General features: G+C 36.1%; 1 protein-coding gene across 1 annotated transcript in view; it reads right to left on the reverse strand.

The window, feature by feature from the left end:
• Nucleotides 1-12523, reverse strand: part of ARHGEF38 (Rho guanine nucleotide exchange factor 38) — a 154149-nt gene that overhangs the window by 39221 nt on the left and 102405 nt on the right. Inside the window, exon 5 of the mRNA XM_002688091.7 lies at nucleotides 9497-9514. Coding sequence (XP_002688137.2) covers nucleotides 9497-9514 — 18 coding nt within the window. The remainder of the gene's footprint in view (nucleotides 1-9496; nucleotides 9515-12523) is intronic.

Genomic DNA, 12523 nt, shown 5'->3' on the forward strand with positions numbered 1-12523 from the left:
TCCTTGCCTGGGCTACAGTCTATGGGGCCACAAAGGGTCAGACACAACTGAGCAACACAGCACGGCACAGGATTAGTTTATTTAATCTTCTAAAATCACTGAAAGTACTATCAAAAGGTAGATGTAATCAAACAACTCAATCAAATAAAGTCAATTTTATTAAGATAGTTTATCATTGTGGTCTATTGTTATACACATATTTTAAAACTTCTAATTACAAAAAATAAATCCCCAGATATATTAAAGAATGTACCTGTATCTTTGAGCTGCTCTCCTTCTTCCCTTATCAGGACCCAACCTAGGCCCTTTAGTTCTGTCAAAATCTAATCATTACCTTTTTGTATCACTCTTTGGCATAAAAGTTCTATTCTCTCCCTTTCAGGCTTCAAATGAAAGCAATAACAATTATAAATAATAACTGTTTCTCTTAAAAGCATCACAAATGTGAATACTAAAAAAAATTTTTCTCAAAAGTGAGAAATCTCCCAGACACCTTTGTCTTAAGATAAGCACTTTGGACAGTTGCCCAAGTGATGAGCGATGATGCTCTGATACCTGCATTACACAGACAAGCAGCGTGGTAGAAAAGATAGAATGTATTACTAGATAATGACACTCCAGGCATTCAGTGCCACAATTCTTACCCAGTCTAATTCCTCCCAGTAAGACTGAGTCTGACAGCTGTGCAAGGTAGATGAGTCTTATATGTGACATAACTTTCTTAGCCAAGCAGCCAATAATCACATGCCTACCCCCTAGAAAGTAATCAAATGCATCACAATTCCCCATTTATGTTGTGCTGAAAACTAAGGTAGTTATTAAATTGTAATTATGTTTCATGTTCTTCTACATTATCATGAACACTTTGGCAAATATTTAGTACCAAAAGTAGCTACACTAATCTCATTACAAATTATTATCAAAAAATTACAAAGTCAAGTAAACACAGCTGGCTTTGTTTTAGAAGCATCCAGTTTTGCTATAAAGATTTTGCATCAAGTATAAGAAAACAGTTGCACAATGAAAATTAAAGTGATATTTAGCAATGTAAAAACTATGATGAAAACAAAAAATCAGATTCAACACTGAGATATATCTATATTTCTTAATATGAAGGAGAAAATGAAAAGAAAACTAATCATGTAGCTATTGATCAAACTACTTTGAATTTCCTCTATTTTATGGCCACAAGAATCCTAAATTTAATATTTAATCAACAGAAGCTACAAACCATCCATACTGCTATCGAGTTTTTTTCCATTTACTCTTCTTTAAAAACATCATAAGTCAACTTGAGAGGAAACTATATATTGCTGCACAAATAATAAACAAATAGCACTTGTCATAATTTTAAAATAGCTTTGAAAATAAATACAGAACCACTAGCAAATCTTAGAAGATTTAAAGGAGATGAGCAAATGGTGATTGACATAGCAGACCAGAAAGAACCAGTAATATGAAGTAATTATTTCATCACTCCTCCAAAGTTTCATTAACTAGAGTCCTTGAAAATACATGGAAGTAAAGGGAGAAGGGTGTGGGTTTTATAATAAAAAGAACCAGTTGAAAACCTCTTTAAGAAACAGTGTAATTCTTAAGGTGCTATACAAATAAGGGAGATCATTTGGAGGATTAAGGAAGAGCTCTTGGAAACTAAAAGGATAACAGCAGAAATAAAAACTCGTAAATGTTGGAGAAAATGTTCAAGAACTTTCTAGAGGGAAGAGCAAAAATGCAAAAATGGAAGAAAATATAAGAAAATTAGAGGATCAGCCTAAAAGGTGCAATATCAAAATAATAAGTCCCAGAGAGAAAGAATAGGGCACATATGGGAAGGAATTCATCTGTAAGATAATTCAATGCAAATGAGTTAGCGCTTTGAAAGAACTTGCTGAGGTCACAGCACAGTGAATGAAGCTGCCTCACACCTCGGAATTATTAAAACTTCAAATTATCAGGGACAAAGAGAAAAGCCTACAGTCCTTCAGAGAAACGTGTAAACTAAGCAGTTACAAACAATTAGGAGTCAGAAAAACCGTTGAATATCTTGTAGCAACACTGAAAGTTAGAAATGATGAAGAATTACCTATATATTCTGAAGATGAATGATTTTCAATTTAGAATTCTATTCCAAACCACACTATATATAAGTCAAGTGTGAGGGTAAAATAATGACCTTTTGGATGTAAAGGTTCTTAAAATTTCCTTCCCATGTATTCTTTGATGAATAGAGGAAATTATTGAAGGATGTCCTCTACTAAAAACAGGCAAGAGACAAAGAGAAACTAGGTATGGCAGTTTGTATGTATGCGCTGAGTTGCTCAGTTGTGTCTGACTCTTTGTGATCTCATGGACTGTAGCCCACCAGGTTCCTCTGTCCTTGGAGTTTTCCAGGCAAGGGGAGTTAGTGATGTCCAGTGTAATTTGTCCAAACTCAATAGGTCAGAAGTCTCTAGGAAAGGGTTTTACAGAGAGATGAAATGGATAGCCTACAAATTTCATCAGGCTGACTTTAAGATGATTAGCTGTGAGTTTGGCATTAATGATTACAAAGAAAAGAAAACTAAAGGGGAAAAAGATAATAGTTAATTCCCAGCAAAATAAGTATTTGTTTATTCCAAGGTTTATCTCTGAAAAGAAATTTACTCAGGTATAACAATTCAAACACTAATTATTGCTCTTATCCAAATTATAATGTAACTCCATAGGGAGAATGGAGAGGTGAGAAGGATATGTGTGTGTGTGTGTGTGTGGTGGAGATCAGCTAGGGAAGAAAGATAAATTCTTGTCTTCCATAGAGAGAAGTGAATACATAAGAAGGAAGAGTCAAATGTGTTTTTAGAGTCATGAAAATAAATACCAAAATTGTCAACTAAATGAATATACTTGAGTTCTGGTGAGGAGCATTTAGGGGAAGGGGAAAAGGATTAGTGAAAGGGATTAGTCTTTTCCTTTTCTTTTTTATATTAACTAACTTTTTGATTGAAGTATAGTTAATTTACACCATTGTGTTAATTTCTGCTGTACAGCAAAGTGACTCAATTATATACATATATACATTCTTTTTATATTATTTCCCATTATGGCTTATCCAAGGGGATTAAATATAGTTCCCTGTGCTATACAGTAGACTACTATTTTTCTTAAAACTTTTAGAACTATTGGGCTTTTCAAACCATGTGTGTGTTAGTCACTCAGTCATGTCTGACTCTGCAACCTCATGGACTGTAGCCCACCAGGCTCCTCTGTCAATGGAATTTAGGCAAGAATACTGGAGTGGGTTGCCATTGCCTTCTCCAGGGGACCTTCCTGATCCAGGGATCGGACCAGGTCTCCTGGATTGTAGGTAGATTCTTTACCATCTGAGCCACCAGGGAAGCCCTTATAAACCATGAGTAGATATAATTTTAACAAAAGAGAATGTTTTTAAAGAAGGAAACATGCAAGAATATTCAAGAAAATTTTGAAAAGGAAGAATACTAAGCTGAGATTAGTTGTATGCGTGTGTGTTTGTGTGTTTAGTCGGTAAGTCATGTCCAACTCTTAGAGGCCCCATAGATTGTAGCCCACCAGGCTCTTCTGTCCGTGGGGTTCTCCAGGCAAGAAAACTGGAATGGATTGCTTTTTCCTTCTCCAGCAGATTTTCTTGACCCAGGGATCAAACTCACATTTCCTGCATTGGCAGGTGGATTATTTACTACTGTACTACCAGGGAAGCCCAGAGATTAGTTATACCTGATATCAAAATATAAAACTACAAAAATGAAGGCAATTTGGTATGGACATATGAAAATCAAGCACAAAATAGAAAATCAAGGAATAAATACAGGTATGTATGGAAATTAAGTACATGGTAAATGTGACATTGCTCCTCAGTAGAAAAGAGGAACTATTCAATATCAGGTATTGTGATAATTAGCTAACCATATAGAAAAATAAAAATTAATTCATTACAGCAAAATAATTTCCAGATCAAAAATTTAAATGTTAAAAATGAAACTATACAAGACCTTTGGTGAAAACATGGGATTACAGTTTAAAAACAAACTTGAAGTTTCTAAGTGAGATACAAAATCCAAAAGCTACAGTACAAAAAGGTGATCAATGTATTTTAAAATTTAGCTCTGTAAAACTGAACAGATAAAAACATAAGCAGAAGCAACTATTGTTGTTGCTGTTGCTGCATCGCTTCAGTTGTGTCCGACTCTGTGCAACCCCATAGATGGCAGCCCACCAGGCTCCCCCGTCCCTGGGATTCTCCAGGCAAGAACACTGGAGTGGGTTGCCGTTTCCTTCTCCAATGCATGAAAGTGGAAAGTGAAAGTGAAGTTGCTCAGTCATGTCTGACTCTTCGCGACCCCCTGGGCTGCAGCCTACCAGGCTCCTCCATCCATGGGATTTTCCAGGCAACAGTACTGGAGTGGGGTGCCATTGCCTTCTCCTGGAAGCAACTATATACTATGTTAAAAGTCAAGTAATAAGAAGGAAAATTATTTACAGTACATAAGATAGAAAAATGGATAATACACTCACTAAAGAGCCATTATCAATATTTTAGAAAAAGACAAACATCTCCAAAAAAGTGAATAATCAATTAAAATGATAATTCATTAGTGGTGAAATACAAATGGTTAAACACATAAAAATGCTCAAGATCATTTTTAATGGTAATGAAAACATTACAATGCTATTTTTGGCCTATGATATTGCCATAAATTGTAAGGATCCAAATATTTTATCTAGTGCTAGCCAGTAGTAGATAAATGGGCAACTCATACATAGTAGTAGGACTAAAACTTAGTTCAACTTCTCTTAAATTATCTGGCAATAAGTATCAAAACCACTTTGATCTGGAAATTCCAGTTTTAGAAATTCATCAAAAGAAAATAAACTGTTGTTCAAAAGTTAATGTAAGAATAAACACATAAAGTCATCTGCAAGACAGACATAATTCAAGTATCTGTAAGAGTTTGGTAAACTAAATTATGGTACATACATCAAATAGAATATTATGTAGTCATACAGCAAGATGGATTTATATTTACTGACATAGAGAGATGTCCATGATGTATTGATGAAGAGGTAGCAAGTTGACATACAGGAAATATATAGCTGTCCTATTTCAGTCAACATGTATCTGTATAGAGGAAAAAATGGCAGGAAAGTGAGGGACTCATGTCATGTTAAAGTAGTTCACTCTGGAATGTAAGAACCAATTGTTCTTAATGTCCTCATTTTGATTTTCTATGTTTTGCAGTGTTTCTTCAATAATTTAAAAAATAAAAACCTTAACAAACAAAATAATTTATAAAACTTTTGAGATTGATTAAAATCCTGCAATGCAAAGGTAGAAATAGCTGGTCAGACTACTTCTAAGCATATAGAAGAGTCTAAATAATTAAGATAAAGAAGTTTATATCTGGAGGTAAATTTATAATAGGGATATTTTTCTCGCTTTAGAACATGGTACTTGGATCAGATGCTTTGAGGGAGACTCTGGTAGAAGAATCTATGATTCTTGTCACTTTAATACTGTCTTTGATGTTTGCATAGGATTATAATTCAGAGTAAACATTTCAGAAGTTATAATATCATTGCCTTTCTGTATTTTTAAAAGTGTAGATTGCAAAAAAACAAAAAGACCGTTTTCAGTTTCAGTAAGTAAGAGATCTTTTTTTCAAAAAAGTCATAAAAAACCCACATCCCATAAATGCCACTCTAAGCTGCAACATTTTGGCCTTGGCTACTGAGGAGCTCAACAATTACATAACATTTGACATTGCCTTTTACCCCTTTATGTAGTAGCGTGTGTGTTGCCTGACCTGAATGAAAGAATCAGGAAGGAAAATAACTCAAGGCAAATGTGGCTTTGATGTTTGTCCAGTTACACACTGTGATTCTTCTTCCTCTTTTCGAGTTCTTAAGGTATAGAACAGGCTAGAAGGGCACATTCAGTTGGCTAGTTCCACACAGCAGGACTGCGGCAAAAGCTAATGCAATTTTCAAGCAGCATTTCAATACAAGGTACTATTTGTTTTAAGTAGTCTGTATGTAGGAGCCTGTGCATGCTAACGTATTAAAAGAATTGCTCTGGAGAAGGAAATGGCAACCCGCTCCAGTATTCTTGCCTGGAAAATCTCGTGGACAAAGGAGCCTGGCAGGCTACGGTCCATAGCATCTCAAAGAGTTGGACAAAACTTAGCAACTGAATAACAAAAACACACAATCAGGTACATGGTGATTTGGGGAAATACTTTTTGATGGAAGTGCAGCATAAAATGGAGAGTGATGGGATCTAACAATAGGGGATATATAGTTTTGTAAGAAATTGAAATTTGTGTATAGAATAGTAGTTGCAAATATTCAAATAATAAAGTCTGTGGCTAAAGGAAAATTAAAATAAAAGAATTGCTCACTTTCCTCCTCTCAATCTATCCTGTTGATGTAAATTTTCAGCAGTTTAGAATACATACAGATACACCTACACACACACACACACACACACACACAAAGCAAACACACAAACACACTAGGAGCTCAGGACTTTAGATTGTTCCTGAGCATGCTAAGGCAGATGTGCTGTATTAAGTCCTGGTAAATATGAGTTCATATTTAAGTCAATATCATCCTTTCAGTATTAGGCTAGATATGCTTTCTTTCTATGAAATGGACATCTTTCAAAGTAGGTGTATGTGTGTGTTGCTTTTATAATTTCTATATTGCCCTCAGTTCGGTTCACTCGCTCAATCATCATCCGACTTTTTGCGACCCCATGGAAGGAGCACGCCAGGACTCCCTGTCCTTCACAAACTCCCAGAGTTTGCTCAAACTCATGTCCTTTGAGTCAATGATGCCATCCAACCATCTCATCCTATGTGACCCCTTCTCCTCCTGCCTTCAATCTTTCCCAGCATCAGGGTTTTTCCCATTGAGTAGTTCTTCACATCAGGTGGCCAAAGTATTCAAGCTGAAGCTTCGGCCTCAGTCCTTCCAATGAATATTCATGACTGATTTCCTTTAGGATTGACTGGTTGGATCTCCTTGCAGTCCAAGGGACTCTCAAGAGTGTTCTCCAACACCACAGTTCAAAAGCATCAATTCTTTGGCACTCAGCTTTCTTTATGGTCCAACTCTCACATCCATAAATGACTACTGAAAAAAAACCATAGCTTTGACTAGTCGGACCTTTGTTGACAAAGTAATGTCTCTGCTTTTTAATATACTGTCTAAATTTGTGATACCTTTCTTTCCAAGAAAAAAGTGTCTTTTAATTTCATGGCTGCAACCACTGTCCTCAGTGATTTTGGAGCCCAAGAAAATAAAGTCTGTCACTGTTTCCATTGTTTCCCCATTTATTTTCCATGAAGTAATGGGACTGGATGCCATGATCTTAGTTTTTGAATGTTGAGTTTTAAGCCAGCTTTTTCACTCTCTTTCACTTTCATCAAGAGGCTCTTCAGTTGTTCTTCACTTTCAGCCCTAAGGGTGATGTCATCTGACGTTATTGATGTTTCTCCTGGCAATCTTGATTCCAGCTTGTGCTTCATCCAGCCTGGCATTTTGCATGATATACTTTGCATGTAAGTTAAATAAGCAGGGTGACAATATACAGCCTTGATGTACTCCTTTCCCTATTTGGAACCAGTCTGTTGTTCCATGTCCAGTTCTAGCTGTTGCTTCTTGACTTGCATACAGATTTCTCAGGAGGCAGGTAAAGTGGTCTGGTATTCCCATCTCTTTAAGAATGTTTCACAGTTTGTTGTGATCCACACAGTCAAAGGGTTTGTCATAATCAATAAAGCAGAAGTAGATTTTTTCTGGAACATTTGCAATGGATGTTGGCAATGTGATCTCTGGTTCCTCTGTCTTTTCTAAATCCAGCTTGAATATCTGGAACTTCTTGGTTCACATACTATTGAAGCCTCGCTTGGAGAATGTTGAGCATTACTTTGCTAGCGTGTGAGATGAGTGCAATTGTGCAGTAGTTTGAGCATTCTTTGGCATTGCCTTTCTTTGGGATTGGAATGAAAACTGACCTTTTCCAGTCCTGTGGCCACTGCTGAGTTTTCCAAATTTGCTGGCATATTGAGTGCAGCACTTCCACAGCATCATCTTTTAGGATTTGAAATAGCTCAACTGGAATTCCATCACCTCCACTAGCTTTGTTCACAGTGATGTTTTCTAAGGCCCACTTGACTTCGCACTCCAGGCTGTCTGACTCTAGGTGAGTGATCACATCATTATGGTTTTATGGGTCATTAAGATCTTTTTGTGTGTAGTTCTTCTGTGTATTCTTACCACCTCTTCTTAATATCTTCTGCTTCTGTTAGGTCCATACCATCCTTTATTGTGCCCATCTTTGCATGAAAGTTTCCCTTGGTATCTCTAATTTCCTTCAAGAGATCTCTAGTCTTTCCCATTCTATTGTTTTCCTATATTTCTTTGCATTGATCACTGAGGAAGGCTTTCTTATCTCTCCTTGATATTCTCTGGAACTCTGCATTCAGATGGGCTTATCTTTCCTTTTTCCTTTGCCTTTCACTTCTCGTCTTTTCTCAGCTATTTGTAAGGCCTCCTCAGGCAATCATTTTGCCTTTTTGCATTTCTTTTCCTTGGGGACGATCTTGATCACTACTGCCTCCTGTACAATGTCACAAACCTCTGTCTGGAGCTCTTCAGGCACTCTATCAGATCTAATCCCTTGAATCTGTTTGTCAATTCCACTGTATAATTGTAATAGATTTGATTTAAGTAATACCTGAATGTCCTAGTGGTTTTCCCTACTTTCTTCAATTTAAGTCTGAATTTGGCAATAAGGAGTTCATGATCTGAGCCACAGCCAGCTCCTGGTCTTCTTTTCACTGATTGTATAGATCTTCTCCATCTTCTGCTTCAAAGAATATAATCTTTTTTTTTTTTTTGGGTGTTGACCATCTGGTGATGTCTGTGTGTAGAGATGTCATCCAATTATTTCATCTTCACACATACACATGTGTGTGCACAATTTTTTTCTCTGCAAATCAGAGTCTAAGTCAGAAGAAACTCAATATTTTACTATAATGAATAAGTAATCTCTTATACATTAATCTATATAACCTTAAAAAACATTATGGTATTAATCTAAAATTTTTTAGACTAATGTTTCCTTAGGAAGAAGTGTTTTTGGACACATTAAGATTCTTTAATAAATGTGTGATGAACAATTCCCAAAGAGTTCCTGTTACCAGCAAACTTGTGATTTAAGTAAATTATTCCCCAAGATTCTTCCAAAAAGTTTAATAAGGTTAAGATAATAATCTAATATGTAAAATCAGCTGAGACAAATTGGAAATAAATGCATCAAGAATGTCTAGGGTAAATGTCTTTGAAATCTTGACTTACTTATTAAAAGCAATGAACATCATTATAAAAACTAAAAATCCTAATTTGCACAGAAATATTCATTAGCTTTTTCCCTGATTTTTATATTTGCTATTATTTAAACAAAAGTACTTACTGTTGCATGTATATGTTCCTACAAGAGAAGAAAAAAAAAGTAAATTAATATAAATCCAGTTATCTGAGGTAATGAGCAAAGATTATAAAAATTTTAAAATCTTATGTAAAATAGCAAGTCATTTTCATGAATGTTTTTGTAGAATTAGTCGTATAATCATGTCCCTAAAATTTTATTTTAGTATGCATCTACCATATTTGTTTCACACTTTATATAAACTTAGCAACTCTTGATTTAAACTATAGTTAGTAAATTTTAGTCTTTTGAAAATGGATTTAAATGTCAACATTTGTTTCTATTATGAAATAAGAATCTATTAAACATATTAATAGTAATAGGAGAAATAGATTACAAGATTACAAAGGAAAGTGTAACTGGCATGCAGAAAACTATGATCTCTGTCTATAAAGTTTTATGTAGATTGATTATAGACAATTCATCTATTCAGTGAGATAATTTCCATAGAAAATTTCACTCGGCATCGCTAGCTTTTGTGGCTTCCATTTCACTCAAGCAAAACTAAAGTCCTCCCAAGGCAATGCAGTCTGCCTCTCCTCCCCTTCTCTCCCTTGTTCCCTGCCATTCAGCTACTCCCCATCTGTGGCAATTGCAGGCTTCCCTGCTCTTTTCAAAGAAGGCAGGCAGGTTCCTGCCCTGAGGTCCGTGCACTTGCCTAACTGCCCTTCCTCCAGTTACCTGTAGGACTCCTTATCTCCTTCAGGTCTTTGTTCAAATGCCCCTTCCCAGTGAAGCCTTCCCTGCCTGGCATTTTAAACATTGTACCTGCTTCTCATTGTAATCTTTATCCCCATTCCTTATGTTTATTTATCCCCATAATGCTTTGTCACTTTCTAAAATAATGTATTTATTTGGTTTATTGTGTTTATCTCTCCACTCCCAGATGCCAGCAAGGGCAAGGATTTATGTTCGTCTTGTTCTATGTTGTAGCCCCAGTTCCTGAAAAACTGACTGGCATATGGTAGGATCACAAAACATACTTGTCAAATTAATTAAACAATTAGAAAATGGGAATCTTTCAAGTTAAATTTCAAGGATAAAGGAGATACAAGCCTCATGTGGATATAGAGAAATACAGTAATAACCTGTATTTAAAACTGATCACCTTGACCTCTGCTTTTCAGTCTTTTGGAATACAATGATTGTTTCCAGCACAAAAACATTTTATGGGGACTTCCCTGGTGGTCCAGTGGCTGAGACCTGGTGCTCTCAGTGCAGGGGGCCCAGGTTTGATCCCTATTCAGGGAATTAGATCCCACATGCTGTGACTATAGATCCCACTCCAATGCAGCCAAATAAATAAATAAAATTAGAATAATAATAATAAACATTTTAAAAATAATAAATTAAAAAAAATTATGGTACCATCACATTCTACTAGATGGTCTTTTCATATTCAATGATTGAGAAAAAATTCAACAGCTGTGCTGAATTTCATAAATTTTAATGGACTTAATAAATTAAAAAAAATTAATCCTAGTACTTTATATATGTGTAAAACAATGGTGTACATATATGTAAGGCAATTACTCTTCACTCTCCTGACATAGTGTATGAATGGATTCCTAGACATCTTGAAATAACTAGGTTTTATTGAATCCCAAACCTCCCAGCTGGGAATCCAACAGAGGATTATAAACTTTTAAAAATCAGCAGGTGCTACAATTTCAGACAATTATTAACTGCTGTTTGAAGAACTCTTCTATCTCAATGAAAGAAAATACTCCACCACTACCCCCTACCCAGTATTTCTTTCCATTCCTTTCCTTTAAACTCACATTCTTTCCCTGATTTCTATCTCCTTCTATTAAGGAATTTCCTTTCTCATTTTGCTCTGTGAGTCATAAATGAGAAAATTTGGGACAGAAGTTGAGTAAAAATAAAAATGCAGTTTTCTATGAAAACAAACAAGTGAAAATGTGATCATTTTGGAACCAAAACACATACTTTGAAGTTGAAAGACAAGATTGTTCTTTTTAACTCCTAGAGAAGACATGGACAATTTTTTTTCTCTATTTCATTTATTTCAATGAAATAAAGCCTACATATTAGAACATATATTAAATACTGTATTTAATATAAATGCAGGCTTCCCTGGTGGCTCAGCTGACAGTCTGCATAACGTGGGAAACCTGGCTTCGATCCCTGGGTTGAAAAGATCAGAACCTGGAGAAGGGAAAGGCTACCCACTCCAGTATTCTGGCCTGGAGAATTTCATGGACTGTAGAGTCCATGGGGGAGAAGGCAATGGCACCCCACTCCAGTACTCTTGCCTAGAAAATCCCATGGATGGAGGAGCCTGGTGGGCTGCAGTCCATGGGGTCGCTAACAGTCGGATGCGACTGAGCGACTTCACTTTCACTTTTCACTTTCACACAATGGAGAAGGCAGTGGCGACCCACTCCAGTGTTCTTGCCTGAAGAATCCCAGGGACGGCGGAGCCTGGTGGGCTGCCGTCTATGGGGTCGCACAGAGTCGGACATGACTGAAGCGACTTAGCAGTAGCAGCAGCAGAGTCCATGGGGTCACAAAGAATCAGACACAGCTGAGCGACTTTCACTGCTACAATGTAAATACAACAGTATATGAAAACGAACCTGAGATTTTCCAACAGGGAAATCTAGCTGGAGTTGTGGAATAGTGGTACTTTATTATAACAACTCCTTTTTACTTGTTTATCATTAAAAAAAAAAAAAAATCTCCTTTTTAGGCTAAAAGTTTCCAGGAGTTAACCCCAGCCAAGGACACTTCAGGAAAGAGGAAGTGAAGTTGGGTCCATTGACACTTTTGGGGCGGGTAAAGTAACTTAATATATTCACCACCCCACCTTACACCTTCATGGGCTCATTATAATTTGACTTACCATTAACAAAAGTTTTTATGTGGCTATTTCTTAAGGATTATCGTCTTTGTTCAAACATGATACCACATAACCAGGAAATGAATGAGTTTCCAAAAGAGATTTTAATTTTCATTTGGAACACTCTATTAGAATAATATTAAGATACA

The sequence above is a fragment of the Bos taurus genome, chromosome 6 (genome assembly GCF_002263795.3).
Source record: "Bos taurus isolate L1 Dominette 01449 registration number 42190680 breed Hereford chromosome 6, ARS-UCD2.0, whole genome shotgun sequence".
Taxonomy (NCBI): Eukaryota; Metazoa; Chordata; class Mammalia; order Artiodactyla; family Bovidae; genus Bos; species Bos taurus.